The following is a 16,693-nucleotide window of genomic DNA, read 5'->3' on the forward strand; positions in this document are numbered from 1 at the left end:
TTCCAGATCCAAACAATAGCAGTAGAGACTGGGATAAAGTACTTGCAAACCAAAAACCCCACAAAAGACTTTAGCACTTAGAATATATGAGGAACTCTCAGAACAAAAAACAGCCCAATTAGAAAGTGGGCCAAGGACAGAGATGTGACCGAAAATACATGAAAAAATGTCCACTACTAGCCATCCAGGAAAAGGGATGAAAGCCACCAGTTCTGCTCACACCCAGAAGAGTCAGAGGGAACAGCAGCACCACCCAGTGGCGGAGAGGGTTTCTGTTCTGAAGTGCCTGAAGTTGGTTGCTAACTAAACACAGCAGGGCGCAGTGGCGCTTGCCTGTCATCCCAGAGACTTGGGAGGCTGAGACAGGAGGATCACAAGTCCAAAGCCAGTCTCAGCAAAAGTGAGGCGCTAAGCAACTCAGTGAGATCCTGTCTCTAAATAAAAAATACAAAATGTGGCTCAGTGGTTGAGTGCCCTGAATTCAATCCCTGGTACCTTCCCCGACAAAAAAAGAACACGCAATAACCATGACCTAGCAATGGCACCTCTGGCATTTATCCGAGAACAGGACGCTGATCTTCGCACAGACCCATGTGCACATGTACATGATGTCCATAGCAGCTTTATTTGGAATAGCTGAAAACTGGAACCACCCAGATATCGTTCGACGGGATGGTAAGTACACTATGGAACACCCCTTGGCAAGAGAAAGGACCCAACCACCGGCAGGCGACAACCTGGACGCGTCTCCAGAGGATTGTGCCGAGTGCCACATGGTCACTGTGACTCCATTGATATAACAGTCTTGAAATGGCAACACAAGAGCAAAGAGGAACACGTTAGTGGCTGCCAGGGGCTGGGGATGGCACGGGGGGCTCTCCAGGGGTAGCCCAGGGAGATCTCTGTGGTGACACGGGCGCAGTTACACAAATCTGCCCAGGACACACCACACCTGTGTCAAAGCCCTGATTTGGATACTGTATTGTAATTAGCTAACAAATAACCGTAGGGGAAACCCAGGTAAGGGGTGCATGGGAACCTCGCATTTTTGCAACTTCCTATGAGTAATTATGTAAGAATAAAAATTGGGAAAAGAAAGCTCTGTGTGGAACCTGGTATCCTAGATTGGGTCCTGTAATGGAGCAAGAACGTTATTGCTATAAAAAAAAAAAAACCACCCCAGGAAAACCTGTGGTTCAGTTCCGAGTTCTGACTGTACCCATGTCCATGTTCAGTGCGTAAATGTACCCAGGGTTCATACGATGTTAACAGGGGAGGCCGGGTGGGTGAAGGGCGTATGGAACTTGCCTGTGGATATGAAACTATTTCAAAAATAAACCCTCGAGCCCAGAATGACTAAACTGGAAGTCTCAGGAGTGGCTCAGGTAGGAAAAAAAAAAAATTGTTTTTTTCAACACTACGGATGGAACCCAGGGGCGCTTAACCACTGAGGTACGTCCCTAGCCCTTTTTATTTTGAGACAGAGTCTCACTAAGTTGCTGAGGCTGCATTGAACTCAATCCTCCTGCCTCAGCCTCCTGAGCTGCTGGGATACAGGTGTGCACCACTGGGCCCAGCTCAGATTTTAGTCTGTCAGGTGATTCTGACATGCAGCCGGGGGCTCAGAAGCCTGCTGTGGAGAGACGTAAGAGTTTGTTTCCCGCCTGGGTTTGGTCCTCAAGAACAATTTCTAGGTGAGCACACCCCTGTTCTTTTGTCCTTCAGTCCCATTTACAAGGACCCAAATCTCCTTGAGAGGGGCTCCAGAAACTTCCCTCCTTCCCTCCCCAGTCTGTGACCCCGCATCTCTGTGACGCCCCATTCCACACAGCTCAACCCTGGGAGGAAAATTCAGGTAAACTGGAAGAAGAATAAAAGCTGTCTAGTTCCCACCTCCCTGAAACTGCAACACTAGGGGAAAACGGGGAGGGGGGGGGGGCAAGAACTTGAAATGTCCTAAGGATGTGAGAGAAACTGTCATTGTTTTTTTAAGAAAGAAGGAAAGAAGGGCGATGCTGGTGCAGCTAGTCACAAGCAGCCTTCCTGTCCCTTGCTGCTCTCCGCACCTTACAGCCGCAGGCACCTCCATGGGCACCTCCGCCAAAGGCATGAGCCAGGTGGGGTGGGTGGAGATGGGGCTTAGCCACAGCAGGACGACCCCCTCCTCCCACGCCTGACCCCTTCTCCACACAGAAACTGACAATACTGTTGGTGGCAACAAGCACAGGGTAGAGGGATGGCCCCACCTGCTGCTCAGGACTCCAGGAGGGTTTGGAGAGGCCATCTCCACAGGAAGTAGCAGGGCGAGGAACAGACCTGCAGGGAGCCCCACTTCTTGGTCTGGCACGTGGAGAAGGCCAGGGCACGTGAACCGACACGTGGCATGGTAAGGGGAGCCACCAAGGACAAAGGACATCGTGGACCAGGCCACGGATATGAACCCCAACTAAAACTCCATTTGCTCAGAAAGTGCTGCCAGCAGCAGAGGTCAGCCAATGGAAAGCAGAGCGGACACAGGCCGCGGCCACACGCAGGCGGTAACTGGCCGCAGTGCCTGGCTTGAAGAGGTACAGACACTGCACTGTCACAGCGTCAGAGGGGAAGGGGAAGCTGGGCCCTGGGGACCAGAGATGATTCTGTTCCTTTGTTTCTTCCAGAGGCAGGCCTGGGGGTCCGCGCCAGCTGACCCCACCTCCTGAAGGACAGCGGGGCCTGCCGAAGGCTCTGGCACTGAGGCCTGGGATCCGCGTCTATAAGGGCCATCTAAAACGTGGCCTGAGCGGTGGGGACAGGCTGGCTTGCGAAGCTGCCGCGGCTCCCTCCAGCTCCCCACGGGCGTGTCCGTTCCCCAGCTTGGCGCCTGGCAAGCAGTTAGACTCCTGGATTCCGCCCAGGGTTCTCCTCCACTGGGACACAGGGCCTGCTGTGGCTGGACCCTGGGGAGAGAGGGAAGGAGAGTGGATACCCACGCCGGTGTGGGGAGCGTCCTACCAAACCAAGGCCGAGTCTCTAGGACAGGGAGCAGCTGGAAAGGCAGAGGGCCGGGGACGTCTCAGGAGGCGTTGGAGCAGAGGTGGAGTGACTGGTTGGGAATGCGGTCAGCCTGTTTTGACATCACAAGGGAAAAGCCACTTGTAGGACAGAGGCCACTGAGAAAGACAAGGAACCTGGGCCACGGATCTCTGGCCCAGAGGGCCCAGGCCACTACAATGGGCAGGAGAACCTGCTCGGGACCACACACCCGGTGCTGGAAGGAGGAGCGGATTTCCCAGCCCTCCTATGTTCCAGAGGGTGACTGTACGCCCCTGGCCCCACCCAGGGAGATACCCTCCCACCGGGAGCCCTCTGCTAGCGCAGGAAAGCAAGCCAAGAGAAAGAAGGGAGATATTTACCTCAGTGTTCTCTGAAAACAAAAAAGGCTCACTAGTCCCAGTCATCTATCAACTGCAGTTTCCAAATGTGCCAAAGAGGGAAAGGTCTACTGGGAAGGCTAAAGAGAGCAGAGAGAGAGAAGAGACGGCAGGCTGTCGGGCGGTGGTGGTGACAGGGCCTCGGCTCCAGCAGCACAGAGGGAGGGCAGAGAGTGGCCCCCTGGGGCAGTCCTGTGAGCCACGTGAAGAGCAGTGAAGCACCAATCTCCTAGTTTTGCAGGCCGTTTGGGCTCTGTCACAGCTACTCAGTTCCACTGTCATCTTTCAGAAGCAGCCACATACAAGCCACAAACAAATGGGGTCTACACCCGGGCAGCTGGCCCGATCTGCTCCCTGCACCATGGTCTGCTGACCCCTGCGGGAGGCAATTGGCAATGACCGTTTTCCAAACGTTTCAATAAAGGCCATCTCTGGCAGGGATCTAGTGCCAGGCTCCAGGGCACAGTTCACCCTGCACTACTCAATAAGCAGCACCCCACTGAGACCACCCTGCGCTCTTGAGGAAGTGAAGGCCACGGTAACAGGGACACCCCAGGGAGACCCTGAGAGTTCGGGCAAGGAGCAGAGACAGCAAGCAAGCCTCAGGGAGGCAACTTCAAGCTGCGCGCAAGTGAGAGTCACCAACATCGTGTCACAGAGCATGGGGTGATCTGTCACAGAGAGGGGATGACCCAAAGCCACCGCCAGGACTCTCTCATGGGATGGCTCAGTGCTCAGCTGGAAGGGTTTTCACAAAGCCTCTTGGGGTTGGGGTGAAGCTCAGTGGGCGATGCTTGCTGAGCATGTGCAGGGCCCTGGGCTCCACCCCTAGCACCTTTAAAAAGCCAAACAAGCTGGGTCTGCGCAGGGGCTCTGAAGGCAGCGGCGCACGAGGTCTGCACCCCGCCCGGGCTGCAGGTGGAGCCAGAGAGGGTCGACGGGCAACCCAAGACAAACGGCTCACTTGTTAAAGATAAGTCTTGGGTTTGAGCGGGAAGCAGGAGCCGGCACCCCACGTGAAGGGGCACATAGCCCAGCGGGGAGGGCAGCCACGTGGCACTCGTGCTCCAGCCCAAAGCCTGGGCTCACCAGCGCCCGGACCTGGAGCCCACAAAGGCTGGCCACCACCGTGGACCCCAGGGTTGGGGGACTCTGCCCATTACACACACACACCACCTCACAATTCAGAAACACCTTTTGTAAAAACATCTCTGCGCTTTGAAGCGCAGGTCTCAGTGACCAGAGCGGCGGTCCCCTGAGGCCCCACAGGCCAGGGTCCTCGGCCCTCACTTTGCTTCTATAAGACGGGCAGAGTGGCTCTCAGGACCCCGCCGAGGCAAAGGCACCGCAGGCTCAGGGCTGCACCCAGGGTGAGTCTCAGCAAGAGCTGGCTCCCCGGGGAGGGTGGGCGAGGAAGTGGGACCTGCACCCTGCCCCTCTGCAGCCTCTGCAGCCCAGCCAGGACTCCACTCCAGGACTCCACTGGCCTCAGAGCCCCATGTCCCCGCCCTCTCCACTGCCGCTCCACAGGGCCACGTCTGTTCCCCAGCTACTCCTGCTCGCCATGGAGCCCCAAGGAGGCTCTCACTGCCCGCCACCCTACTCCTCTGCCACACCCCTTCCCAGCCAGGCCCGCGGCACCCCAAGTCTAAGTGGCCAGAAGTTTCTGGACTGGATGGACCTCGCCGCCAGCTCCTCTCTATAAAGCTGACCATTCTGAGAGGCCCTCAAAGACCCAGCACCAGCTGAGCTACAGCTGTCACCCAAGCCACTCAAAACAGCAAGAAGGGACAAGGACAGGGAGAGAGCAGAGCCAGGAGGCCAGAGCAGGTGGGGCGCAGCCAGCAGGCCTGAGGGAAGCGGCCGGGCCTGCCGCGAGGCTTACCCGCGGCTGCCGTGGTCTTGTTACTGAGGAGCCTGGTCTGACTGCCTGGGACGACCTGGAGGTCAGAGTTTTCGGGGGACGGTGGCAGGCTCTGGGCTCGGGTGGCCAGGAGTGCATTGAGGTACTGCAGCCGCGTGACCTGGAGGACAGAGGTGTCACCCAGCGGGGGACATGGCGTGGTGTGGGCTCGCACCTCTGGCGGAACTGGACGACAGGGCGAGGAGGCAGGGAGAGGAGCAGGGAAGGGCAGAGGGCAAGCGGGCAGCAGGGGCCAAGGCCTCAGGACAGCCAGGCCCGGGTGGCGGGGTATCCAGGGAGTCAAGGCCCCACATCTGGGCAGCGCAGGGCCTAGTCTTGGGCCTCAGGGCCGCTCAGACCTCACTCTCCTCCACACACACTTGTGACCAGCTGGCCTAGCCCCTTGGGGACACAAAGCCAGTTAGTGCCAACACAACACGCAGCCCAGGCGGTCACCTTGATGAGCTGAAGGTCAGAGAGGGCCCTCACGGTGTAGTCGGGACAGTAGGTAGAGGAGCGGGTGCCCTCGGCTGGCTCGGGCTGCAGGTCGTGGCGGGTGGGCTGGTGCGAGGGCACTGGGGACTGGTGAACTGTCAGGAGGAACAGGCGGTGAGGGCACCGCTGGGCAACTGCTGGCTCTGCGGCCTGCCCCAGACGCCCTGAGAGGGGACAGGGTGGGGACTTGGGGGAGGGCAGAAGACACCACGGGGGAGGTTCTGCAGGGACGGGGAGCACCAGGTGAGCAAGAAGGAAGCCTGTCCCCACTCCAGAGCCAAGAGACGCCCTGCAGGGGCCGGGGCCGTTCTGCAAGCCAGGACCCAGCCCTCAGAGGTAGGGGCTGCGGCTCACCCGAGGACGGCGTGGTCAGGGCAGACACTCCATAGTAGGTGAAGGCCCCGTTCTCAAACTTCAGGCCCTCCTTCCCGATCTCCACCTCAACCCTGCCCTGGGAGGAGGGAGGGCAGGCAGACAGACACGGGCACGGGTTAGCGTCCCCAGGAGGAGCACCAGGTGAAATCCCAGGGACCTGGGTGGCAGGCCTGTGGCTGTCCTCCCCTGCGGCTGTCTCCAGTCACCTGCAGGATGAGGATGAAGTAGTCCACTGGCCGGCTGCGCTGGTACAGGTAGTGGTGGGCGGCCAGGCGGTCGCTCTCATCAAACTTCACCTCCTGGTTGACGCTCGGGTGCCTCAGCAGGTGCAGGAGGACCTTCTCAGAGATGCGCAGCGGGCTGAACACGTCCACCTCTGCCCCAAAACCGGAAAAGGAAGAGTGCCTACCGGGCTGAGTGGCCTGCACGCACCTGGCTCCTACGTGCACCTGGCTCCCGCGCCAGCACCCCGGGCTCTCCCTGTGCCCGCACCCCAGGCTCCCCTGCGCCTGAACTGCCACCTTCCACAGAGAGCAGGGCAGGGCACATGTGGGCCCAGCTGAGGTTCCCTGGCCACCCTTGCCAGAGGCAAAGCCCAGTTCTGCTCTTGGTCACTTGGGTCAGCCCTGGGGTCACCTAAGAGGCTGACAGAGCTGCAGAGAAAGCACAGATGTTGTTCCGCGTGACTCTCCTGTTTACTAGGATCAGGGAGCAGCTGGTGTCCACCGTGGGTGGTCTCCTGACCCATGGACAGTGAGTGGAACAGGGACATGGACCACTCCTCTCTCACCTCGGGAAAGGAAGCGCTGGGTGGCCAGGAGCAGCTGAGGCGAGATTTTTACTTTGTATTCCTCGTCAGACACCTTGAACAAGGAGAAGTCCTCCTTGCGCTTGAGCGGGGCACTCAGGGAGGTGGCCGTCCTCCGCACGGCAGCATCTCCTGAGGGGTGAGAAGACGGCAGCTCAGGCACAAGCAAGAGTCTCATGAACACAGACCCTGGGCCCACTGGGGCTCTGCTGCCCGCTCCTTCTTCCCCAAGGACGCAACCCGATCCTGCTCCCCCATGGAGCCTGGCCGCCACTCCTCCCCAGTGATCCTGGTGCCCAGGATGAGGGCAATGACCCTCACTTCCCAAGGAAGTGAGGAAGGGACCGCCCTCTTGCTTGGAGTTGGGTAGAAAGAATGCTGATGTGAAGAGCTGTCTGCCAACACAGGCCTCCCGGGGCCCTGCTGAGGACTGCTGGTGGCAGGCGGCAGCAGCAGTGGCAGTGGACACTGACCTTGGGACCTCATGCCCGGTCAGTCTCAGGAACTGAACTGAAAATGCTGTGCTTGGGAACAGACGTGGGGGTGAGCCATGTGCTTGGCAGCACAGAGCAGAGGGCAGCTCAGGGTCCCGGGTGCCCGTATGAGGCCCAGAGCCCTGAAGCACAGGCCCTGTGTCTGCCTTGCAGGCCGCAGCCAGCACCCTGAGGGGAGGAAGACGCGCTCTAAGGCCCAGGGCTGTTGGCAGGAAGATGCTCTTGGTGGTCAAGAATGGGTTTCTGTCCCTTTTTGTGGTGCTGGGGCTGGAACCCAGGGCCTCATTCATGCCAGCAGGCAAGCACTTTCAACGAGGCCTCATCCCCGGCCCAAAGAACGGCACAAAACGACCTGCAGCAGAAGACACGAAAACTGGAAGCGCCCAGGAAGGACAGGGCCCAGGAAGGACAGAGCCCAGGAAGGACAGAGCCCAGGAAGGACAGAGCCCAGGAAGGACAGAGAGCCCAGGAAGGACAGGGCCCAGGAAGGACAGAGAGCCCAGGAAGGACAGGGCCCAGGAAGGACAGGGCCCAGGAAAGATAGAGCCCAGGAAGGACAGAGAGCCCAGGAAGGACAGAGCTCATGAAGGACAGAGCCCAGGAAGGACAGAGCCCAGGAAGGACAGAGAGCCCAGGAAGGATAGAGCCCAGGAAGGACAGAGCCCAGGAAGGACAGAGCCCAGGAAGGACAGAGAGCCCAGGAAGGACAGAGAGCCCAGGAAGGACAGAGCTCATGAAGGACAGAGCCCAGGAAGGACAGGGCCCAGGAAGGACAGAGCCCAGGAAGGACAGAGAGCCCAGGAAGGACAGGGCCCAGGAAGGACAGGGCCCAGGAAGGACCGAGCCCAGGAAGGATAGAGCCCAGGAAGGACAGTGCCAGGAAGGACAGAGCCCAGGAGGGACAGAGCTCATGAAGGACAGAGCCCAGGAAGGACAGAGAGCCCAGGAAGGACAGAGCCCAGGAAGGACAGAGCCCAGGAGGGACAGAGCCCAGGAAGGACAGAGCCCGGCATGCACAGGAGCCGTGAGAGCACCAACAGGCTGGGCAGGAGGGAGCCCTGCCGTGGCGGCCTTACTGACCCACGGGGGCAGGGAGGGGGCCTGGCGGGGATGCAGCGGGCTCTGCAGCAGAGGTTCACCAGTGTGTGCACACAGTATGTCTCAGGGCAGGGAGGACCAGTGGGAAGTCAAACTCACGGTAGTCTTCAGACTCGTCCAGGATCTCGGACTTGATGATCTCCTCGATGACGTCCTCCAGGGTGACCAGGCCCAGCACCTCATAGAAGGGGTCGCCCTCGCCCTCGTTGTTCACCTTCTGCACGATGGCCAGGTGGGACTTCCCTGTGGAGAGGGGACACTCATTTACAGCTAGCAGGGGGCACCCCATTTTTCTCAGTTTCTCCTGGTATGCGCCCACTGCAAGGACAGAAGCCAATGTTTGTACTGGACACTGGGCCACACACCCTAAGTTTTGTGTTTTGTTTTTGATATTAAGGATTAAACCCAGAGGTCCTTTCCCACTGAGCTACATCCCCAGCGCCCCCCCCCCCCTTTTTTTTTGGTACTGGGGATTGAACTCAGAAGCACTCAACCACATCCCCAGCCCTATTTTGTATTTTATTTAGAGAGAGGGGCTCATGGAGTTGCTTAGCACCGCCTTTGAACTTGCGATCCTTCTACCTCAGCCTCTAGAGCCACTGGGATTACAGGCATGCGCCTCACGCTCAACTCCCCGAGCCCTTTTTATTTTTTACTTTGTGGCAGGCCTCACTAAGTTGCCCAGACTGGTCTTGAACTTGTGATCCTCCTGCCTCACCCTCCCAAATAGCTGAGAACAGGCACACATGGAGGCTTCCCAAGTTCTCAACAAGCTGAGCAAAATCTCAGAGGCGTGTTCATTGGCCGGAGGTCCCCACACAGACAACAGCAGGACTGGCCCCAGGTCTGTGACTCCGAGCCATGCGGAGGTCTAGCCAAGTGCATCCTGTCTAGAACACAGGGGTCTTACACAGCAACTGCAGGTGTCTACAAACAGGACACCAAGATAGGCTGGCTGCCCTGGACGGTCTCAGTAGGGGAGCCCACGAGTCCATCCTGCCTGACTCTGGGAAGGCCTCCTAATTCTTAAGGCTGTCCTCTGGGGTCAATAGTGGGAGGTGGCCCTTCAGAACCCAACCTGTGCACAGAGGACAGCAGGTGGCCAGGACTGGTCCACCTTGCTCCTGTGTCTTTCCCATGTCATTTTCCTACTTGGTTTGCTTAGTGAGAAGGGGCAGATTGTAAACAACCCATGTCTCAGGATGTCGGGGAACACTGGGGGACTTCTGGAATTGACTCTGCAGTAGGTAAGTGCTTTTCAGCCATAAAACTTGATACCTATCCGAGAGAAACAGAAGGCAAGTCACGTGGGTAATTTAAGATCTTTTGAGTGGGCACATTAAAAACATCTAAACTCAAAACATAAAAAGGGCTGGAGATGTAGCTCAGGGGGCAGCATCCTCAGGTGCAAACCCCAATGCTGCAAAGAAAAAGAAAAAAAAATAGGCAGAATTAAGTTTAATAACATTTTAAGTAATCCAATATAGCCAAGATATTTCAATATATAAACCCCCCCCACACACACACACACAAAAAAAAAATAGCAATAGATAGCCTCCCCTGATTGCACAGAGTCCCAGAACCTGGTTGTGCTTGATGCTTACAGCACACCCCAAGTCAGTCTAGTGCCCTTCCCAGCACTGCACAGCCACAGGTGGGAGGGGAGTGGCCACTGGACCCGCAGGCCAACAGCTGGGGACACGCCCTCTTCTGTTACAAGTAAGACGGGGGAAGTCGGTGTGGGCACAGACCTGCACACCTGGGGTGTTTGCTTCAAGAATCCTTCAGGCAAGCAGAAAAATCTTTGTGTGACTCACACTCCACACACCAAGGGCTTAATGAAATAAAGCATCCTCCTTCAGGGTGCTCTAGTACCCCTGACCAAAAAGCCAAGACAGAAATGACCACATTAGGTCATCTTCCCCTTTCCAGGAGGAAAAGGCACAGGGTCCCTGGAGATCTCTGCCCAGTCCTGCTAAGCCTGAGGCATTGAGTCAGGGGACAGGTATTTCTACATTCTTCTGACACTCTGTGACTGTGCTGGGAAGGGCTCAGGCTGGCGCACAGGCACCATTTCTGCAAGGGCCACGGCTGCTGCGCCACAGAAGGCAAAGCTGCAGACCCACTGGGGACACCAGGCACATGACAGGCAGGTTTGATCAACACCTTTGAATTCCTGAAACCAAAGCCCAGGGGTCTGAAGGCCACCTTTGAGCAGAGAGGCCTGAGCCCACTCCTCCTTTCAGGAAGCTGAACCCTCTGCAGGGCGCCTACAGGAAGGGACTCACTTCTCCCAGGCTGTCAAAGATGTGCAGAGTAGGGACATGCCTCCCCACGACCGCCACACTGGGATGACTCCATAAGGAATGGAGGAAAGCAGGGCTCCTGGAAGATCCCCCATGTGACTTGGACTCTCAAGAGAGGATGCTCGAGGGCCAACAGGCAGCCCTGGGAAAGCAGTAGGGGACTGAGAAAAGGCAGCTGGCCGATTAAAGTTCATGGCCATCTGATAGGACCCAAGCACTCACAGGGATACCTGCAGGCTCTCAGGGCCAGCTCTGCGGAGTCCACAAGGGTGTGAATGGCATGACCTACCGCCATGGGAGAACTCTAGTTTTAATTTGAGTTCACAGGCTCCGGAGTACTCCATTTATTTGGATGCTGGAAGACCTTTGCATGATGCCCAACTTCTAGGACACCTTTAAAAATGCAGTTAGAGTTTAATCTCTCCATCTTTCCTTTGTCCCCAACTCCCTTTTATTTTGCAGAGCTGGGGATACGGGGTGGGGTTTGCACATGCTAGGCAAGTGCTTTATCACTGAGCTATGCTCCTAGCTCTTTTGATTTCATTTTGAGACAGGGTCTCACTCACCTACCCAGGCTGGCCTCCAACATGCAATCCTCCTGCCTTGGCCTCCCTAGACTTTGTAATTATAGGCATCCTGGCTCCCTTTGTTGTTCTGTAGAAAAACTAAGTGTACCAATGCTATGAGAAAAGTCACAGGCTAACACTCCTCCCAGATGTCTGAGCAGGTCTGACTCTTCTCAGCATTGTGGCAAAACATGACAGTAAATCAAAACTGGCTGTCTGACAGCAGCGTCTCTGAAAAGTTCATTGCCCTAATCTTCTCCTCACTTACTTCATGAGTCTCATCACGGGCTGAGCAAAGGCAGCAGGGGTTAATGGCCATAGAGAAGATGCAAGTCACCTACTACAGCCCCAAAGCACTCACACTGCCTGGGGATAATTGCTGTCACCTCAAGTCCGCACAGAGGGGTGCTTCCCCCCAGCTTACAAAGTTCCCAAGCAGATGGTGCTCTGAAGGAGTGACAGGAGCAGAATGTACTGGCCAAGAGGAAGATCAGTGGGCAAAGAGATGGGGAAAGGATCGACTGTAAAACCTCAAATGCCAGGAAGACTGCAATGTGCCCTTTGCTCATAAGCAGAGGATGCATAGAAGGACGAGGACAGAGAGGACTTTAACAAGGAGAAACACGTGACACCAAAAGCCGCAGAAAAACAAGACAAGGCAGCTCCAGGGCCGCACCAGAAAGACAGGGCCATTCTGCCCCAAGAATGGCCCTCACCCACCAGGAACCAGGAAGCCAAGGAGGACCAAAGTGACCCCACTGCAGGTCCCACCCTGTCCTTCCTCCCCATCACTGACTTCTAGAAGGAGGCTTTCCAGCATGTTGTCAGATGGCTCTGGAACAGTCTGACTGAACCAAGAAGGGATCAATCCCCAGCCCTCCGGGACCAGGCAGTCTGACAACCTGCTCTGACTGCCCGTCCTGGACAGGAGCACCTGTACTGTGACAGCAAGTCCATTGGAACCTGCTCCACTTGCCCCACCTTAAAAACTAAGAGCAGGGAACCAACCTAGATGCCCTTCAATAGATGACTGGATTAAAAAAAAATGTGGCTTATATACACAATGGAATATTACTCAGCAATAAAAGAGGATAAAATCATGGCATTTGCAGGTAAATGGATGGAGTTAGAGAACATAATGCTAAGAGAAGTTAGCCAAACCCAAAAAACCAAATGCTGAATGTTTTCTTTGATATAAGGAGTCTGAAGTGGGATAGGGAGGGGGAGCATGGGAGGAATAGAGGAACTCTAGATAGGGCAGAGGGGTGGGAGGGGTGGGAGGGGAAGGAAGGGGCATGGGGTAATTAATGATGGTTGAATGTGATGATCATTATTATCCAAAGTACATGTATAAAGACTCAAATTGATGTGAATATACTATGTATACAACCAGAGATGCGAAAAATTGTGCTCTATATGTGTAATAAGAGTTGTAATGCATTCCACTGTTATATATAAATTAAAAAAAAAGAAACTTGAGAAAACTATAACTTTAATGGGCAAATTTTTTTAAAAAAATCTCATTTGTAATTTCAAAAGCTCATATAATATATAGTCTCTTGATAGCCATGGTAATTCAGTAATAAAAAGCATAATCCTAAAGTTGCAAAAACAAAAAAAAAAAAAAAAAAACTAAGAGCAGAAGCTCCCTCCCAGTCAGTCACGACGCTGGCTCCCCTTGGTCCATGCTGGTGGAGGCCTGTGTACAATACGAGTCGCATCCCACTTGTTCTCCCAATTGCCACCTGCCAAGGTACTTCATCCATCCCAGGTGCCTCTCCTGACCACTCTCCTTCCCTTGGAAAGTGTCCCTTCCCTTAGCTTCCAGGACATTCCAAACTCCTCTCTGCTTGAGGCCCTAGGGATCAAGCCCTGGTTCCACACACAACACCTCTCCCAACCCGTCTTGCCTCCATGGCATCTTGATTCTTCCCTTCTAGGGTGCTGATGGCTCTGGGCCAAGCTTATCTGCCATATTTGAAAGGCAAGACCACGGCAATGAAAATCGTGACCCCAAGGCTTTGGGAAACGAAGGTCTTCACCAACCTTACCCTAAACATTATGTCTCGCTCCTGAAGCTCTTCCCTTTAGTTCCAGAGAGGGCACGCCTTCCCCCACCATCTCCCAAGCAGAGAAATCACAAATCCGGCTGTAGCCAGATACCAGAGCTGAAGGAACCGAACATGAGAGCTTACAATACCAAAGGGACAACTATGGTCTCTACCCTGGACCTTTCTGGAAGTGGAACCTGCACTTCCGGGTTCACCCCCTCTGCTAAATCCTCTCCCTGAGTAGCAAACACTATCTACCCGTAACCCACCCAGGACCTACCACTGCTCTGCTACCAAGCTCACGAGCAGCATGCAGGACATGTCATCCCCAGTCCCTTTATGCTCGTCACTGACAGCTGAGGACCTTGAGCAAGAGAGGCTGGGTGCAGGAGCTCAAAGCAGTCAGGGGCAGGATAGAACCCACCCGGCCCACTTCAGGGCCACCCACTGTCACTCCCCTCCAGAGCTGCCTTGCTGGGCACTACCATGATTCAGGGCTTTGCAGGCCCGGACAGTATGCTCACCACCAGGAGGATCCAGCTGGGTCTGCCCGGGGTTCCTTCCAGAGACAGGTGGGCAGCACGGCTTTCTAAGGAAATGGCCAGGAATACTGCCATGCTCTTAACAGACCATCCAAACCTCTCACCCAACCCCGAGCTACATGCAGGCCTGGTGCAAGGATCAAAGGACATGAGGGCCAGGCACAGTGGTGCACGCCTATGATCCCAGCGGCTTGGGAGGCTGAGGCAGGAGGATCACAAGTTCAAAGTCAGCAGCCTCAGCAATTAACCAAGGGCCTAAACAATTTAGTGAGACCCTGTATCTAGGTGAAATATAAAAAAGGGCTGGGGATGTGGCTCAGTGGTTAAGTGCCCCTGGTACCAAAAGAAAAAGCAAAAAGAAAGGAGATAAGGCATGGAGAGGCCATATCGGAGCCTGGCTCCACAAGGGAGTTATTATGAGAAAGGCATCTTCCTGCCCTGACTGTCCAGGAGCTGACCAAGCAGCTCCCACACAGACCTGGGGCCAGGAGACTTCCCAGCTGCCAGAAATAGCAGGGGGTTTACTCACTTCACCTCCCATCAGGCAGACTTTAGGGTCAAGTCCATCCAGAGCCCTGGGCTGCCCCTCCCCTTATCCTGCAGGAGTTCAGGTGTGGGAAGCATGGCTGGTGGCCAAGGAGCCTGTCAGACTCTGGGCAGCACTCTGAGGATGGTGGAGGGGACTATAAGGGAGCCCTTGCCTTCTCACCTGAAGGGCCCCACAATCTCCACCTCCAACCTTGTGAGCCGCAAATCAGATGAAAGGAGGGGGTGAAGATGTGGGGTTAAGGGAGAACTTGAGAAACATACTTAGGGTTAGAAAAGGGGAGGGGGGTTAACAGGGAAAACAAAACAAAGGAAGACAAGGGAAAGGGAGGTTAAATCAGCACCCATAAAGTTGTTTTGGTGAGATCAAAGTGAAAGTTTTCTCCACACCTTCAAGAAAGTATTTATGAGTCACTCCCTGTCTGCAACCAGGAAGGCAGCAACAGGGACCTCAGCAAGGCCCAAGGAATATCATGGTCTATCTAATTTGATATTAAACCTGTGCAGATACTAGCACCCGGATACCTACTTTTGTAAGTCCTTTCAGTTTCTATCCAAGAGTTTGGGTCATACAAAGCCCAAAGTGTACGGAAGTGGCCTCAGGGTGTTAGAAGTAAATGGGAAGTTTCACCAAAGGGGGTGCCAAGGTGTTGGATTTCTAGGACACTTCATCCACCTCTAAATTTTTCAAAACGTCACTGCCAGATTCAAGGCCATCACCTTCTGGAAAATGTGGAAAAGGGGAGGTCTCATATCCCCCACCCCTTTTCCAGGACAGGACACGCATGTGCATCTCCTCCTGGATTCCCGGGCCTTTACCTCGCTTGAACTCCTCCAGGACTGCGTCTAGCTTGGTGTCATTGAAGACGAAGTGGAGTGGGTGGTTGTAGAAGCGGGTAATGGTACTGAGCGGCGTGCAGTCCTCGGGGTCCACGAAGGCCAAGTCCTTGAGGTAGAGCATGTCCACGATGTTGGAGCGCTCTTCCTCGTACACCGGAATGCGCGTGTGGCCGCTCTGCATGATGCTGGCCAAGACGCTGAAGTCCAGAACTGCACTGGCATCCAGCATGAAGCAGTCTTCGAGCGGCGTGAGCACGTCCTCCACTGTCCGGTAGCGCAGCACTCCCTTGCTGAGGTCGCTGTAGGGGTCGCCGCCTCCGCGCGCTAGCTCCAGCACGCGCTCACGCAGCCGTCCGGGCCGCGCAGCCAGCTCCAGCAGCTGCCCCACTGGCAGCGCCACGGGCAGGGTGAGCAGCACTGCCAGGCGACTGAGGCTCAGAGCGCGCGGTGCCAGCGCCAGCGCCCAGCGCCCGCTCACAGCGGCCGGAATCACTTCGCCTACCAGAAAAACCAGCCCTGCGCAGCCCAGCACCGCGGGCACCGCTCGCTGGCCGGCCGCTCGGTACAGCAGCACCGCCAGCGCCGCCTGCGCCAGGCTAGCCAGCAGCAGCAGCGCGCCCAGGGCGCAGCCCGCCCAGCGCCGCGCGGGTTCCAGGCGCCGCGCCGCCGCACGCTCCGCCTCCGAGCCGCTCTCGCGCAGCACCTGCACCTCGGCGGGCGCTAGCGCCAGCGCACTCAGCTGCAGGCCCCGCGCCAGCGCCGCCAGCGCCAGCAGCCCGGCCGCCCCCAGGCCCAGCGCCCAGGGCGGCGCCGCCTCCTCGGCTGCCCCGCCACCCGGCTCCACGCGCACTGCAAGCAGCGCCGAGTTTGGGGGCACGGCCTGGGCGCGCAGGCATAACAGCGCGCGCCACTGGCCCGCGGGAGCCGCCGTCTCCTCGGGCGCCGTGGCTGGTCCACCCTCGGGGCAGCCTGCCCCCTCGGGGGCCACCCAGGTCCAGGAGCTGTTGGCGAAGCCCGAACCCAGGAGGCGCAGGCGGAAGGTGGCCTCCGGCGCTGCCCGCACAGCCCCTCCGTGCACCCACCCGGGGCCCGCCTCTCCGTCCTCCTCCAGGCAGAAGCCCAGCACTCGCGGGCCCGGTGCCGTCTCCCCAGCGGCGTTGCCCAGGCAGAGCGCGGCGAGTACCCAACCTAGCCGACCCGCAGCCGCCGCCATCGCCTGCAGCCCCCTCTTGGCCTCTCGCGCAGCCTACCCCGCTCGC

The 16,693-nt window shown here is 56.7% G+C and overlaps 1 protein-coding gene across 2 annotated transcripts; it reads right to left on the minus strand.

Annotated features, from left to right (window-relative positions):
- Nucleotides 1-606: 606 nt before the first annotated feature.
- Cnnm3 (cyclin and CBS domain divalent metal cation transport mediator 3) lies at nt 607-16,693 on the minus strand. Of its 2 annotated transcripts, XM_071601877.1 has the most exons (9): nt 15,414-16,693; nt 8,683-8,826; nt 6,974-7,123; nt 6,390-6,559; nt 6,163-6,259; nt 5,770-5,903; nt 5,296-5,434; nt 3,393-3,490; nt 607-2,936 (listed from the first exon to the last, which is right to left on the minus strand). In XM_071601877.1, the coding sequence occupies exons 1-8, from the start codon at nt 16,645-16,647 to the stop codon at nt 3,441-3,443; spliced, it is 2,118 nt and encodes a 705-aa protein (XP_071457978.1). In that variant the 5' UTR covers nt 16,648-16,693; the 3' UTR covers nt 607-2,936; nt 3,393-3,440. The 2 variants fall into 2 exon arrangements, with proteins under 2 accessions (XP_071457978.1, XP_027775569.1); XM_027919768.2 differs by lacking the exon at nt 3,393-3,490.

The sequence above is a fragment of the Marmota flaviventris genome, chromosome 14 (assembly GCF_047511675.1).
Source record: "Marmota flaviventris isolate mMarFla1 chromosome 14, mMarFla1.hap1, whole genome shotgun sequence".
Classification (NCBI taxonomy): domain Eukaryota; kingdom Metazoa; phylum Chordata; class Mammalia; order Rodentia; family Sciuridae; genus Marmota; species Marmota flaviventris.